This window comes from Cygnus atratus, chromosome 13, assembly GCF_013377495.2.
Source record: "Cygnus atratus isolate AKBS03 ecotype Queensland, Australia chromosome 13, CAtr_DNAZoo_HiC_assembly, whole genome shotgun sequence".
NCBI lineage: Eukaryota > Metazoa > Chordata > Aves > Anseriformes > Anatidae > Cygnus > Cygnus atratus.
The window spans coordinates 7,476,709-7,493,359 of NC_066374.1; the positions used below are offsets into that span (position 1 = coordinate 7,476,709).

The 16,651-nt window shown below is 42.5% G+C and overlaps 2 protein-coding genes across 4 annotated transcripts in view; both read left to right on the forward strand.

The window, feature by feature from the left end:
* The window catches only part of RNF128 (ring finger protein 128), a 41,148-nt gene extending 31,495 nt beyond the window's left edge, over positions 1 to 9,653 (forward strand). For both annotated transcript variants that reach the window (XM_035541223.2, XM_050713428.1), the window contains exons 3-7: positions 1,795 to 1,866; positions 2,453 to 2,535; positions 6,134 to 6,230; positions 6,688 to 6,856; positions 8,228 to 9,653. In XM_035541223.2, the coding sequence (XP_035397116.1) occupies positions 1,795 to 1,866; positions 2,453 to 2,535; positions 6,134 to 6,230; positions 6,688 to 6,856; positions 8,228 to 8,343 (537 nt within the window). In that variant the 3' untranslated portion in view covers positions 8,344 to 9,653. The remainder of the gene's footprint in view (positions 1 to 1,794; positions 1,867 to 2,452; positions 2,536 to 6,133; positions 6,231 to 6,687; positions 6,857 to 8,227) is intronic.
* A 5,531-nt stretch (positions 9,654 to 15,184) lies between these two features.
* Positions 15,185 to 16,651, forward strand: part of TBC1D8B (TBC1 domain family member 8B) — a 39,738-nt gene continuing 38,271 nt past the window's right edge. The window contains exon 1 of one of the 2 annotated variants that reach the window (XM_035541220.2): positions 15,185 to 15,420. In XM_035541220.2, the coding sequence (XP_035397113.1) occupies positions 15,291 to 15,420 (130 nt within the window). In that variant the 5' untranslated portion in view covers positions 15,185 to 15,290. The remainder of the gene's footprint in view (positions 15,421 to 16,651) is intronic. The other variant, XM_035541222.2, reaches the window with a different exon arrangement.

Genomic DNA, 16,651 nt, shown 5'->3' on the forward strand with positions numbered 1-16,651 from the left:
CCATCAATATGTTTGGCCTGACATTAGATGTGTAGATTAGGTACTGTAGGAGGGAGTACGCTCCTAGATAGTTTAGTTCTCAATTTATAACAAGTAGCTGTAACGCAGGTACTAATATTGCTGCATTCCTGGTCTGTTGATGGAGCTACATTTGCTACTGAAACTTTCAGGGGCCGCAAGGTTTTCTGAGACAAGTATGTGGCTACTTCCTTGTAGCTTGTGTCTGAAACATTGACAAGGGGAACATGATTCTAAAGTGGCTTACAGAAACTTACACTGGTATCTTCAAGAGAAGATCTTTATAAGCTTTGAAGAAAATTTTATCAGTTCTTGTTTCTAATAGGTAAAATACATCTGAAAACCTGCTTGCATCCTTCACCTTAGGATTGTGTGCATATCTTTCTTGATAATTGCTATAGCTATTAACTGTGAAGCTTCTAAAAGGATGCATATTGATGCCATATGTTAGAAGCCCAAAACAACATAGTATACCAGTAAGTTTGGCTTCACCAAAGCTATGTGATAGGATCACAGCAGACCATATAAATTAACTTGTTTGCCACTAACTGCTTCAGCACAGGAAACTTTATGCAGTCTTGAATTACCAAGCTTTGCTGAGTTTTAGGTGTCATCAGTAGCTCATCACCAACTTGTTCCCTCTCTGCTTCTGCTAGCAGCCCTGCACCTTCATCCCAAAAAAGATTCTTGTAAAAGAAGTAAAATTTGTTTGGGGAAGTAATGCTGGAAAGTTAACAGCACAGTGTTCCTGCGTGGAGCGGCTGAATCTGGAAGAGGAGTTTTGATTGGGGCAGCAGTGCCAGAGCTGCCTGATACACCTCCGTGTCCTGAGGCAATAAGAGCACTGGGAGGGAGAGGACAGTCAATTCTTGATGGTGGTGGAACAGCACCAACTTGTGACCTTTAAACAGAGATGTTGGCTCCTGTGCTAATTAAATGCTTTGCAGTGACAGCTGGACAGCAACAGTTGCCAGGCAAGCTGGGCTTCTGCTCGTCTCTGCTCGGGTGTCCTGACAGCACCAAGCAAATGGTGTGGAGGGGAATGCAATTCAGCTTTCTCCTCTGCTTTCATTAAAGCTGCCTCGTAAACCACCTGGGGCTAGTCACTTGATTTATTTCACAAGGTGGTGGAAGTAGGGGAAAAATAGCTGAGGGTTTTTTATTTTGTTTGCGTTACTTTGAACCAAAACTGAGATAAAACTGCATTCTTCCACCTGACAGGTGTGGTCGGTGCTAGGAGGCTACTGGCTCGTAAGCAGTTTGTGCTCTGTGAAAGTCGTGGCAGAGTAGTTCAGGGTACGCTGGTGGTAACTGAGCTGATGGACAAAGAGCCTCGCCTTTCATCGTGGTGTGAGTCTCTGCCAGGATGTCATAAAGCAAGTAGTTAAAATTATTGATTGTTGGACTTGGTGTTCAGTCTTCTGTTCCAAGTTAATTTGAAGGTTTCTATTTATTTTGGCTAGGTGTAATCTGATCAAGATGTTATCTCACATCTTCTAAAAGAAGAAACCTTTGAAATTCCTGTGCTTTATGAGAAGGTTAGGTAAAAACAAAGCATATGCAAATGCTTCGGTGTGTCATCCAGAGTCAATAACCATATGAGTATGTCCTGAAGCTTGTTTCATGTTTTGTCTAAATAGCGTGTTCATGCTTAGCTTGTTTTGATAACATCTAGGTTATAAAACCAAGGTGTCTAATGCAAGCAAGCACCAGTAATAGTAACCACCACTTACGAGAAGAATAACCATGTTTAATGAGGACTGCTTTCTGTTACAGCGACAACTGAAGGCTGAAGCTAAAAAGGCCATTGGACAGTTACAGCTGCGCACCCTGAAGCAAGGAGACAAGGTATAACTCGTCTGCCATCTCCTGAGCCTTCTGGCGCATGCTTTGCACAGAATGTAAAGCTTGGTCCTTCACACTGGAAAAGGGTGCAGAAGCCTCTTGGAACCTGTAACTGTGTTGCAGGGGTGGTTCCTCTTTCAGACCAAGCCCTTTTCAGGGGTGCAAGACTTCCAAATCTGCACTTTCTTATAAATTTTTTTTAGCTGCTTACTTGTATTCTTGTTGAGTTGAGAGTTCCTAATTTTGTGGCATGGATGCTTAAAGGTAAACTAGTACCTCTTCCCAGCTTCACTGGCTATTCTTGTGGTTAAAATTGGTGGTAGTAATTTCCAAACCTCTGCAGTAGTGCCTGAAATAACCCAGTGATGGTTTGCAGCTGTATTTCTAAACCATGGGATTAAACTTTGAATGCTTCTGTTCAAACATCAGCTTTACTATGAGTAATCCATTAAAATGTGTTTATATAAGATCATATATGGAAGCTATTTTAGATTACTTTAGCTAGACCCCTTTGTCCACAGTAAATCTGACTAGTTCAGAAGAAGCTTTCACAGTTGATTAATGCTGTAAATTCATTTTGCCACTTTAGGAAACTGGTCCTGATGGAGATAGCTGTGCTGTGTGCATTGAGCCATACAAGCCAAACGAAGTAGTGCGTATCCTGACATGCAAGTAAGTCATCTTCCAAACTGACCCTTAATCCAAAATAATGAAACGTGCCTCTACTGGGTATCCCTTCTGCTGTGTTAACAAAGCTGATCAAGCTCAAATCAAGCTGTTGCAGAGCATGAATTCTTGAATCTGTCAGTGTTTCAAATTACAGGAACTATGTAAATGCACACTTGTATGAACACAGGTTATAGGGGCACACTACCTTCCACTGTACAGCTTGGCTGAACGCATTGCTTCTCCAGAAGATTCTAGGGCTTTTTAAAGATTTCTTCCTCTGCTGATTGTATTGGGTTTATATGGCAAGGTTTTGGTAGTGGGGGGGCTGCAGTGGTGGCCTCTGTGAGAAGATTTCAGAAATTGCTGTTAGATAATGGCCACCTTTAGCCGGCTCCAAAGGGACCTGCTGTTGCCTGGAGCCAAGCCAATAAATGATGTTGTTTGCGCCTCTGTGAGAGCAGATTTAAGAAAGGGGAAAGAAAAACTACTGTATAACAGCAGCTGGGAGAGTGAGGGTTGAGAACGAGCCCTGCAGAGACGAAGGTTGGTCCGCATAGGAGGGCAGGAGTTGCTCCAGGCACAGAGCAGAAGTTCCCCTGCAGCCTGTGGAGAGGCCCCTGGTGGAGCAGGCTGTCCCCCTGCAGCCCATGGGTCCCACATGGAGCAGATCTCCATGCTGCAGCCCATGGAGGAGCCCCTGGTGGAGCAGGTGGATGTGGCCTGGAGGAGGCTGCGGCCCATAGAGAACCCCCGCAGGAGCAGGCCCCGGGCCGGAGCTGCAGCCCGTGGAGAGGAGCCCACGCAGGAGCAGGGGGTCTGGGGGGAGCTGCTGCCTGCGGGGGACCCATGCTGGAGCAGTTTGCTCCTGATGGATGGACCGTGTGGTACGGAGCCGTGTGGGAGCAGTTCTTGAAGAGCTGCTGCCTGTGGGCAGCCCACGCCAGATCAGTTCGGGAAGGACGGCATCCCGTGGGAGGGACCCCATGTGGAGCAGGGACAGAGAGGGACTGTGAAGGAGCAGCAGAGACGAAGTGACATTGACTGACTGCAGCCTCCATTCCCCTGCACTGCTTGGAGGAGGACTACGTACAAGAGGGTGGATGGGGAGGGGGTTAGTTTTTGAATTTCACACTGCTCTAGCTTGTTAGTAATAAGTAATAAATCTTATTAATCTTCCTACTCTGTCTGTTTTGCCCGTGACAATAACTGTTGAATGATCTCCCTGTCCTTATTTCAACCCTTGAGCCCTTTTCACCATATTTTCTCCCCCTTTCCCTTTTAAGAAAGGGAGTGAGAACGGTTATGGTGAAACTCGGCTGCCCAGCTGAGTAAACCACCACACTGGTGTATGAAAATAACTCTAAATTGCAGATAACTGGTGAAACTATGCACATTTCTTGTCACTCAATTTCCTGTTTCCTGAGAGGGTCATGGATATCAGTCTGGTAACCTAAACTTGTTAAACCATGCTAACTTGTATAGTTTAGAAGAAAACGCTTCTTGATTCTTGCATGCCTCTTCTGAAATAAAGGCCAAAATTGAGCTATAGCAGTTTATTCTTCTAGAATTTTATATTATTGTATCTCATTGTGCTCCTGTGAAAGCCTGGTATACTACTGCTTTAATTTGATAGTTCCTAAGATAAATAATGAAGCCTTTTCAAGGTTTAAGGAAGTTTGTTCTGTGTGAGTTCTCTGTGTGCCTGCTGAATGGGACTGCTGTGGCAAAGCTTCTAAAATCAGAGTTAAAGTACACAGGTGAAATACTGTGTGAACTGCACAGATTTGATATGGGAAGAATGTGCTTTTACATGGGGAGGGTTATGAAAAAGCACTTAAAGTTCTGATATAGGAAAAATCCAGTTCTGAAGAATGGAAAAATCTGTGGCTGTTATGTTCTGAGCAGTGTTGTTTGTCAAACACTGTTAAATCTGAGCTGGAGTTATTACAGTGTTGCAAAAGCTCTCTGTTTACAAGTAGTAGGACTTCTCAGCTGGTTTGATATCAAGGGGCTGGGCTGGTAAGGTGTTATCAACAAACTTCCTTGATCTAATGCATCATAGTTTAGAATAAAACAAAACTGAATAAGCTTTCAGGAATGTCTCAATGGTTATTAGGTTGCCTTGTCACATTTGTGCTAGTGGGTAGTCCTGTATAGTAATGAATTAAGTGCCATAAGTACAGAGGCATTTAGAGAAGTCAGTTCTAAGTATCTAAAGCCTGTCATGTTAGTTCCCTATAAAGCCTCCTGATCTTGATATTAATTTGTAAAACAAAGCATGATTTACTGGATTAAGAGGAGAGTGACTTCTTTCGAATGTATTATTTATAGATGAATTTGTTATACTGTGTTTTGCTCTGAGGCTGCTTTTAAATATATTTGTTTCATTCCTCTTTGGCCCAAGTATGGCTGTAAATGAGACTAGCTTAAGATGACCATGTTTGCTTGATGATCTCTGCCAATATCAACCATGTTAAACTCTCTATAAACTGATATTTACTGGAAGAATGTACTTGATGTTGGTGGTCAGCCACAGTGATGAGACCCTCCTTGTTAAAAGCATTTAACTGTATCTATAAATGAAACAAGCAAAACAAGCAATTGAATGCTCCTGTGAGTCACATCAGTGGTATCTGAGTATCTGGGGCGTATGTGTTTGCAGAAGGCATTCTTGTCTAGATAGTCAAACTGTAGGCATTTATAGCAGGAGAGGTACACCAGACCTAAGCACAAGTTCTCAAAATTGTCACGCATCAAGGAAGTGTTAGGCTGTACTACAGACAATACATTGGTACAGGTGGAAGGAAGTGATGTTTATGTAAGCTGAATTGGGGAATTTTGTATCATGCTTAGGTGTAGGCCACCGAACACCAAATGTGGTGAACTCTTCACTTCTCTCACAATAGAGACGTGATTAACATTGAGCAGTGCCTGTGTGCCTTGCTGTTTCTATTCAGGCAGAAGGAACGGGCAAATTACAGGATTTCAAGTAGTCTGTCTGAATCTGTGTCCTAATTCAGACTCATTGTGGAACTGAGTATCTTCATAGAAGCAAACATTTACATCTGTAATGGCTGAACTATATTTAATTTATTGTGTATGCAGCCTGCCAAATATCCACTCGGAATACACAATGACTGTATAGGCAAAGTAAATGTGTGGGAGTGTAGTTTATGTTAAGGACGTAACCTGGTGAGTTTTTTTTCTATGTAGTTTTAACAGAAGTGGTATTTAGTCATGCATCTGCATGACAAAAGTTGACCTTGAAGTTACTGTTGGTGTCAATATTTGCATTATTTAAAGTATCAGCTAGGAATCCATTGTACAGTGATTTAAAAAACAAAAACAAAAAAAAAAGACTGATGTAGCAGAGATAATACTGAATTTTAGCAAGCTGGGTAGAGAAACCAATAACCATAAAACAGCTATAGGTTGAGAGACTAACCAGCTAGCTGTAACTTTCAACTGCAACTTCTGGCAAAATAAGGTAATTCATTCTAGAATGAATGAACTTTCAGTGTTTGTAAACAAGTCTAGTTGCTGCTACATAAACATCTTTACTGATGTGAAACATAACTCATTGGTTACCTTCTTCCACCAGCCATCTCTTCCACAAGAACTGTATTGACCCCTGGCTTCTAGAACACAGGACATGCCCAATGTGCAAGTGTGACATACTCAAAGTTCTGGGTGTTGAGGTAAGTCAGTCTTTCCTGGTGGTGGATGCCACTATCAATATTACGCTAGGATACATAAAGAATTGCTCGTGTGTTCTGCCTCTGATCTGGGCAAATGCCAGAGGAAGATGCTGTTGCCAGTGCCTGACACTGCCTGGAGCAGCTAAAATGTACGTCAGAGTTTGCCTGGAGGATGGACACTTGCACTGAGTGGAAGAAAAATCTATTTCCCTAATGCTGGGCAATAAAAGGGAAGAGCTAGCTGAAGAATGGGGAAGCTGCATCTGAACTTCCCACTCTAAATAGGCAGTAGCTGGTTTTCACTTATGATGTTGAAGGTTGACAGCAGAGCTTTTTTATTTATTTGAAATCTTTTGAGTGAAAGTCAGCAAGACTTCATTCCCTGCAGACACTTTTTCTGGAAAGATGTATACTTCTTCAAAGCTGTAACTTAAGCATTTTCTCTTTTTTTGCAAAGGTGGATATAGAAGATGGGACAGAGTCTGTGCAAGCTACAGTATCCAGTGGGACATCAAATGTCACTTCAATTAACGAAGAGGATAGTCGTAGTGAAACTGCATCATCTGGATATGCTTCTGTACAAGGAGTAGATGAATCTGTTCTGGAGGAACATGCGCCATCAGAAAGTAAGTATATTGCTTCATCTGTTTTGCTGGATTGCATTGCCCTTCCATTGATTGTACTATGAATTAGAGTGTTTTTGCCTTTATAACAGAGCAGTGCTTTAAGACTTGTCTGCAGAACAAGGTGTTCATCTTCCCTGTTGTTCTAGCACTTGGCTCTGACACGTACTTTATTCAAATGAGGTACAATCTAAACTTGCATTACAGAAGCTTAGGAAAAGAGTAGTTGAAAATCACAAGCTTAATATTTGCAGGCCAAAGGGAATTTCTGAATATTTTCCTTCTCTCGTTGTCTGGAGATTACATTTTGGATGAGTGAGTGTTGCTTTGCCACCACATCTGTCCACTTTAAGTAATTAAATACTCAGAAAATCTTTAGGAAGTCTGTCCAGCTTTAGCATAAATGATGCAAAACCAGAAATGACATGCTTCCTGTTGAATTTCAGATTTTGCCAAGGCTGAGTCATCCTTGAACACTTTTCAGAGTGTTTTAATTGCAAAAGACGATTAGCATTTCCAAATGCTAATACTTTAGCATCTTTTGTTATCTTTTTTGAACGAGAACATACGTATTGAAAATGCCTTTTAATATTCAACTCTGCCAACAATCTCAGTGCTTCTGGTTTCTTCTTTTAATTGAAAGAGATTCCAGATATACAAATTAGTTTAATTATCCTGGATGGTGGAATTGCCTTGGAAAGAGGAATAAGTGTGGAGGCTTTCAGAGGTGAAAGGGATGTGGCTGCGTAGCTCTCCTGCTGGATGCCTAGCTGATATAATAGGAAAGTGTGGGATTTGCTGCCACCTGTAGGACATCATGCCCCAGCAAGTGAAGTGTATATGGAAGTGTCCCGTTTAGGCACCCTAGCTGAACAAAGGGCACTTCCTATAAGCTGAACATCAGAAGCTGAAATGGCATCCCTATAAGTAAATGAAGTGATGCTGGACTAGCTAGATGGCTCAGGCCCTCGTGTATTCTCACCTTCAGTGGCAAGGACAAATACTAATGTCAACCTAACAAAAATACTGTGTAGGGAGAAGGCCATCCTTTTGGAATTGCCATGTCTTCCACTGTTTATCCTGAACCAAGTATCTTGGAGTTACTCCTGATGCCTGTCTTTAGTAGCCCTAAAGTCACCTGAGAATTGTCTCCTTATTTTCTGTTTTTTTTTTTTGTTGTTGCTTCATGCTGCCTTCTGGCACTTGCGTGCATAACCTATGCTTGCTCAACGCTAGTGAGAACTGAACTCCAAAGCCTAGAAAAGACGACTGTAGTGAGCTTGTGGAAATAAAGCAAGCGTGTTTTGCTTTAAGGTAGTAAAGCTTGCCTGTAACGCTTTTTAACTTGTCTTTTCTTGTTTTTGTTCTGGATAGATGATAACACGCATCTTGTAAATAATGAATCCCAACCTTCAGCTGTGAATGTTCCACCCCTTGACAACCCAACTTTTGAGGGAGATGAAACGCAAGTTCATGAAGTCAAGTCCTAAGAATATGCCCAGCAACATGGTGTAAGCCTTCTGCAAGGAGCTGCCTACTGCAATCACGTATATACAAAACATTGTAAGAATCCAGTGGATGACTGTAGCAGCGATGTTGCCTTGGAAATGCTGAGATCAAATAGATTTAAATCATGATTATATGGTTTTCAATTCTTAAAACTGCATCTCCCATGTGGAATTTAGTTTTAGCACTCTTCAGATAAAGCTGTCTTAAATATAAAGAAAACGTCAGATTATAACACTAAAACAAAAGTTCCATCTTCAGCAAAGCTTCTCTTCAGCATTTGAGTTCCTTTTATAAGGAGAACATTCTTTATGTAGTAGCTGTCTCTACTGGTAATTGTTTTGACTTGTTTTTTCTGTTGTTTATTGTTTTTAATTCAAGTGGATTCTCATTGTAAACAAATAGATTTTGATCTGGTCTAATTCTTATTTACCAGACACAGTTTTTCAGTTTAAAGCAACGCTGTATTTAATATTTCAGTGCACTAATTTGGTAGGAGAAAGTACAGAGTAATGTCTGTCAAACCGGATTTTTCCCACAGTGTCTTTGGTTATCTGGTGAAGAGATTGACTCTTGACCTCTCCACTCCAATCCACCTACCACATATTTCCTAAAGGGAAAAAGAGGGCTTCAGGCTAACAGGCCAAATCTGACTTGCACAATACTGTAAAGGGAACAAATGCAGGAACTTTTCAAACCTGTTGATATTAGTCTGAAAGATTCTATGTGATTTTTGGAGTTATAACCATCTCTAGCAGCAGCAATATGCAAGAGTCCTGACTTTGTGGAAGTCTGGGATGGCTTCTGGAAGACTTGAACTAAAGATGAAAAGGTAGATCCTTCTCAAAGGATCTGCTGTGTCTTGTTCAGGCAACACCTAGGAAAGAACCCAGTTTCTGAAAAATGGTGGACTGTTGCTGTGCAGTGTCTTGCATGTGTGCTAAAGCTGATGTCCTGTAAATGTAACATGATTGGAAAAGTTTTCTGCCATCTGTGGGGAGTTGAAGGGGTCGGGGAGGAACACTGCATACTTCAATATTAAGTTTAGGGCCTTGCCCATCAAAGGTAACTGAGGACATCTTACAGATGCACTTTATTTTTTTATCTCTGTAACTATGGTTTGTTTCTAATGTTAGCAGAGCTTTGTCTTAAAGCCTGCAATAAGGTACTATTAAATCTGCAGGGGAAAAGCAATGCCTTTTCTTATCTATAGTATAATTAAGAATGTTGTAAATATTTCATGATTTGTATTGAATTTGAATATGAAAATGTAAATAAAACTATATTCTGATGACCTGTTTGACACTAAGTGGTGCTTACCAGCTCATGTGGAAGCAGATGCTATTCTCAGTTCTGCCCTATCTCACAACCCTGAAACTCGTTTGCTGTTGCGAGGCCAAAAAACACCAGTGCTTGCTCAAAGTAATTGGAATAAGGAGTGCTAATTATGTGCTGGATGCTTCCATTACATGGATTAAAATTTTGCTGAGGGGCTTGAGCCCAGTAGCTGTACTCAATATACAAGAAAAACAAGCACCTTAGGACAGGCCCTCGAGGTTAGATAGCCAAGAGGTGGGTGTACTGGCAAGGTGGGGGTAACACAAAGGGCATGTTGTCTTGAATTCTATCTTCTTGTGTTAGAGACTCCCTATGCCTGCCACAGATTTGTTTGCTGAGCTGCTTGATGTAGTTCTGAACTACTTGTTTGTGCACGGATCAGCACAAGGCAGTCTTACTCAAATTCTTCAGATCACTTGCATCTCACTTTCCTGTCTGGTTGATCTGCATTCCCATCCTTACTTAAAAGTTATTGCTCTTTGTCTTACAAAGCATTTTAGAAATAATTAAGTGCCCTTTGTTCTGTACTAGGAAGCTAGACATTGACAAATATTTACTATTTCCTAATTTAGCAGTAGGTGCTGCATAGTACTTCTAAGTTCAGGGTAAGGCAAAGGTGTGACTACACAAAAGTACAGAAATGCTGCCCAACCAATATGACCACCACTCTGTCTTGCAGACTTCCCCATCAAGTCCAGGAAGCATTGATGGGTTATGGGCTCAAACTGTAAACCTAAGTATAATCTGACTTCATGCTGAAACTGTATCTTGCTGATAGCTGTGGTGATCTTCCTATCCTACCTCTGAAATGTAGGACAGAGAAGGGAGCTGGCAAGCTGTGAATACACCCCCTGAATGCTTAATTTCATTTTCATTTCAAAAAGCTTTTATAAATTTATCGTGTATAAGCTGGGTAATAGTCTCATGATAATATGCTGTTATGAAGTCATCTGCCAGTCTTGGGTTTAATGGGAACAAGATTCAACCTTCAAACAAACCATCACTAACAAAAAGGTGGGGAAGGGAATTCAGACCAACTCAACTTATTGAGAGGTGCTTTGGCATTTTTTTTGTTCTGATCCTATTGATCCTATGCATATGGGTTGCTTTTCTGGTAGAATTCCAGCTTTTCTATTTGCTGTCTCTTAAGCAGTAAACCTGCATTTCTTCCAGTCCTGGTGTTTCTAATGGTAAATCCAAGGGTAAGATGGATGCACAGCATTTTCTCAAGGAGTGCACTAGTAGAGTAAGGAGGGATGCAGCAGCAGAACACCAGTGAACTCAACTCAGGCTAAGATAGGATCTGATGCTGTAAACGTATTCTGTAAAGATGTGAATTTACTCAGAGCTCAAGGTATCTACGCTACTTTTTAGAAAAATTTTGAAGATGGTTGGATCAAATGTGAAGTACAATCAAGGGAGTAAGAGCAGCATTTGTAGCTGGACAGTATTTGAGCTGCTAGGCAAAAGAATTAAATGCTTTTCTGGTTTTGCATCTTAACCTTGAGAGCCTGCCATATACAGATTCTGTTTGTAAATATTCTCCATGCAAGGGTTTGTTTTAAAATGAAAGCTTGAAAATTTTGCACACTATTATAGCGAGCTCAGGTCTGTTGCTGTCTCATTTTGAGAAAACTTTTTTCTTATTTCACTCAGTTCCGCAGAGGTTTTCCCCTTGAGAACGTTGCTACAGTTATTGCTGCTTTAAAGAAATTCTGAAGTTGCACTTTGTATTTTCAAGTTTCTATAGATAGGACCTGTCTTTGGCTGGCTTTGCTTAGAGCACTGTGCAACACACTTATTTTTTTTGTGATGCTACGGGCTTGGTTGGTTCTGTGTACATATGAGTATATATGTGTGTGTTGTGACATAATAGACTCCTTTAAGCAAGATGCAAACAGGAGTGTGCCTGAGGGTAGGGTTATTCCTGAAAAGCAATGTAAGCTTGTTGTTATTCTGCAGTAGTTTTGGTGTTTTGCTACACATACTAACGTTTGCATGTAAGATGCTAAAAATGATGTGCCCACAAGGGGGTAACGGTTGTTAAAATGAATGCCTCTTTTGACTCTGTTTCCACTGAGTCACAGACATCTCAATTGTTCTGTCCCCAAAGAGAAAGCAGAACAGGTTCAAACATCATCTAGCGTGTTTACTCACTGCTGTCGCTTATCTTTCTCCCCCAGGAAAGCTCTGATCTAGACACATAAATGCCTCAGGTTCTTAAAGTGAGATTGGGCAGTATTTTTTATCCCTGTAGGAGAGAAAGTCTTGTCACCAGATGCTGTATTACCATGCTTTCTTGTAAACCAGACTTCACAACAGTGGGATTTTATTGTAAATGCAAAATTTTAAAGAATTTTCTCATATCAAGGAAAAAAATCAGATGTCACTATAGAAATGTAGTTATAACTGAGCTTTTGTTTAAGGGAAATGAGGCCATACGTTGAGGGACTGCAAGCATATAAATTTAGTGTGAGTCAAGAGAGCAGTTGGATTTCCCATAAAATTGAGAGGTTTGGTCCATCTCACTCTTTAGTTGGAAGGATCTGCGCTTGTCAAGTGACGTAACAGCTGGACAGAACAAATACATGCATCTACCTTGGCTGTTTGATTTGATTAAATTTTATCCAGTGTTTAACATATACCAGGTCAGAAGCTACTCCTGCCTTTTCACCCAGGTTTAGATCAATGTCTTTCCTGCGTAGATCTGAATGGCGTTGAACTCCCTCAGAGTTGTAATGGTCGGCATTTTGGAGTAGATGAAAGGAAATTTTTTGGTTTTGGCAATTTCATTTTGGCTCTAAGGGAAACTTGAATCCAAATTGTGAAGTTCACCCACAGTGAATTAACAGCTATATAGTTCTCTACACTGTTTGTTAAACTGGTGGTTATACAAAGTGAAGCCAAAATCTATTTATGTAGCTATTTATCTATTTATATACTCTTGGCTGCAGTTACTGAAGGGAAATCATTTGCCATTTTCAGGAGGTCTTTAATGCAGTGAAAGAAAAAGTCCGCAGCACTAAATGGATCTCTCTTGCTGTGGGATGCATTGATTAGACTGTAGGATGATTGTGCACTGATTAAGACAGAATTTAAGTATCTATAAATAAATTAATCGCTCTTTGCATCTTAATAGTATTTGGTTAAGAATCCAGTGCCTGAGGGAATTGGAAAAAAGGAAGACATTCAGGACCTTGAACCAATGGAGAGGAAAACAAAGCGTTTTCCAAGCAGCAGCTTTATTGTTAATTTTTTAATCTGAATAAAAAGTTTGAATTTTACATAAGAAAGCAGCATATGTTCTAACACGTCTAGCCTGTGCAAGATGCCAACAGCCAAGTTCTAGGTAGGAATGCCAAGGGCATCTCTCCTTACAATTAGCATCAGTATTAGAAGACCTGTGTCAGATCCTAAATAAGTATTTCCTATCCAAGGGCTTGGCTAATTGGGGAAAATTAAATGGTAAATACTCCCTCAGGGAATGCTCTTAGAAAAGCAGCATCTGTGTAGGAGTTGCTATCAGTTTTGGTAAATCTCCAGGAGCTGCCACAGCAACAGCTCACCCACAGGAACCCATTCATGTCTGTTACTTCAGATGGGGGGATTTAGGCGACTGCCTCATGGAGAACAACATGCTGGTATATCTTAATTGTTTGCCTTGTTTCATTATTGTTTTATCTATGTTAGATACCACGTTGCCTGATGATTTTTAATTCATTTTTCCAGTGTAGTAAATGTAGGGCAGCAGAAATGTGTTTCTATTATACTCTATTATAAAAATAGGTAAAATAATATAGTAGTATTAGTTCAGTTCAGTCCCAAAGGTAAATGTGCTTAATACTGGAGTTGTCTTGCTATGGTGTAATGAGTGACTGGAAGAAAAAATGTCTTATGCCAGTGCAATTCATCCAGTTTTGAAAACTTCTAGTGAATTAAATGTGACTGCATGCTTGGTGCTGCTTTCACCTTGGTGCTGCTGGATCAGTAGTTCCTTATGCAGTTGGAAGTGGCCAGGCATTGCCAAACATCTTTCTGTGAGTGCTTGGCAAAATCTCGCTGTGCCTGTGCTCACAGGTAGACCAGTGGCTAGCAGAAGCTCTGCAGGACACGGAGTACATTTGGGACTGCTGAAGAGGCTGAAGGAAACAAAGGATAAAGCGAAAAAGTGCCAAGTTTGAAACCTGTTTTTAGCGCGTGATGTGCATAATTTCTTTTTTTAGAAGAGTTCAAAGTAGAGGCGGAGTTTAAACAAATGCGTACTGGATGTTTCATATGATACACAATCAATAAAGCACTACTCTTTGAAAATCTTAGGAAGGTCAATAATGCTAGAAAGAGCGCTAAAGGAAGGATCTGACAGGGCAGCAAACTGCAGAGAAGTTTCTGGGAAACAGGAACGACCTACTTTGCACCGAGTGATAGAATCTGTCAAGAAAAAAGAGCAGGAGTGAATCTTTCACACTTTGAGTTATCTTTAGCAAAAGCCTCTGAAAATTCCTCAGCACCAGCAACCTGGAGCAAAGGCAACGCCACTCCCCTAAACTTTATTTATGGCCAGCACCAGAGGATACCATTTAGGAAACACAGTGTTATCACGTGTCATGCCACAGGGAGAGAGCTGTGGTTCTGACAAGGTTGTGAAGAGACTGGTGAAGAAACACCAGAAGAGAGAGCTAACTAACCAGAAGACTGAACAGCTGTGATCGTGGCTTCCTGGGGAGGTGTTCACTCACTACCAGGCTAGATTGATTTATTCTACCCCAGAACAATGGGTAAAGTCAGTGTGTAGATGATCTGAAGAACTACTCCACTAGAATGAATGATAAAGTTGTTTCAGACGAATCACAAAAATACAAAGCCCCTGAGTCAAACTGTTGTTAAGGCAACCAAAACGTCAACACCGTTCCACAATAGCTCTTAATCTTGTTGGGTGATAGAAGCGAGGAGGCAGACTGTCTTTTTTTATAACACGGTATGTAAATAGGCAACATTGGCCATATGTCTGCTGGTGGTGTGACACGCCAGCTGGGAGGTGACACCTGTGGGTGGTGTGACAGGGCGTGTGGCCCTGTGGAGGGCAGCGGTCAGGGCTGCATGGCAGGCTGGCCGCGTGTTTCTTGTGGTGTGAGTCTCGGTGCTGACTGGAAAACAAGCATAAGTGCTAAAACTAAATAAATAACAAGCCACGTTCTTTGGTGATGAATGTTGGGCCAACATTTCAAATGGACTTCTTTGGATGGTGTAAGGGAAATAAAAGAAAAATCCCTTTGTGAAGACCGCAGGGGGACGACCGCCGGTCCCGTTCGCCGAGTCGCCGCCGCCCTCCCTCCAACCGCCCTAACGGCCCGTCAGGCTGCCGCCACAGCAGCCGAGGAGGCGGGCGGCCACGCAAGGCCCGACGGGAGTTGTAGTCCCTCAGTCGCCGTCGCTGGGCGGCGGGGCTGCCGCGATGACTACAACTCCCAGCATGCCTCGGGAGCGGCGGCGGCGCTTGGCAGCCGGGCTGTGGACGTGGGAGCGGGAGGCCGGGGCGGCGGCGGCGGGCATGGGCGGCGGCGGCGGCGGGGGGGTGCAGTGAGGGGCCGCCGAGATGTGGCTGAAGCCCGAGGAGGTGCTGCTGAAAAACGCCCTCAAGCTGTGGGTGCTGGAGCGCTCCAACCAGTACTTCGTGCTGCAGAGGCGGCGGGGCTACGGCGAGGAGGGCGGCGGCGGGCTGGCAGGTACTGCCCTGCAACGGGGGGCGGCTGGGGGGCGTCCTGTGGGGAGGGGAAGGGGAAAAAAGGGGGAGGGAAGGGTGGGCGAAGGGCCTGGGGCTCGGTGCGGGGCCTCCTGGGTGCCCCCCATGCTGGCAGCTCTGCAGAGGGGCCGGCAGATCTGCCTCTGAGGCTGCTGGAAGCAAGCTCCTGCTTGGGTGCTTCTGGGCTCGCATTTGAAAAATAAATTTCAAAAAAATAAGCGTGTGCTGTGATGGAGTGTCTCAGGAGCAGCTGATCCAGAAACTGACAGGGCACTGACACCAGTATAATAAACTTTGTTTCATGAGAACTAAAGGTATGGACCAGAGTTTCTGTTTTTAATTATCGTCTGTGTGGCTCGTAACGTGCTGCAGGGACCCCGGCCGTCACTGAGCCCTCTGTCGTGAGGGAGCTGTTCAGGCCAGAACTGACTCCTTCCTAGTCTGGTGGTGTCAGTCATCGCCCCTTTCAAGGAGAAATGCCCCAGGGAGCAGGGTAAAGTTGGGGTATGGTTCCTGAATGTTTTGAGTGAGTTGCATCTCTGGGTTTTCTAGGCTCTCTCTAACTGTGTCATCATAGTGTAAGGTGTATTAAACATAAGGCATAATTGTCTTGTCGAAACATTGGTTTATTCTGCCCAACAGAAAAAAACAACAACATCAGATTGTCTGGCTGATGGAATTTCCTATGTAGAAATAGCCCTCCCGGCTGGAGGAAGGGCATTCCTCGTTGGTATCTGAACCACTTGCAGGGAACAAGGAAAATGTAAAAAGAAATCGCTGCAAAATTCCAGGTTCCCTTCTAGGGATATCATGATATTCCAGATAATGTCAGGCTTTGACTTAGAACCAGGGGTCATATTTTTCAACCTTGGAAGACTTGTGGTCATCAGGTTAGACTGGCCATTCTCTGGCCTGGTGTCTGGAAACCACAGCCAGATGAGTCAGTACAAAGGTTGTCTGGTCGTGTGATAAAATTCATGTAAGAACTGTGACGAAAATGGAACGAGACCTAGAGTCAGGTGTTCGTTTAAAAACATCCTTGTAGACTTGCAGCTGGCAAACAGCTGGGGCCTCCTATTACCCTTTTGCTTTTGTTGAAGGTGAGACTTCTGCTTATTTTCTGTCCTTGATGGCATTTGATAGCATAGAAAAACACTTGAATGAAAGTTCCTGTAGGGTGCCTTCACGTGTGGTGTTGCACGTTGTATTTCTAT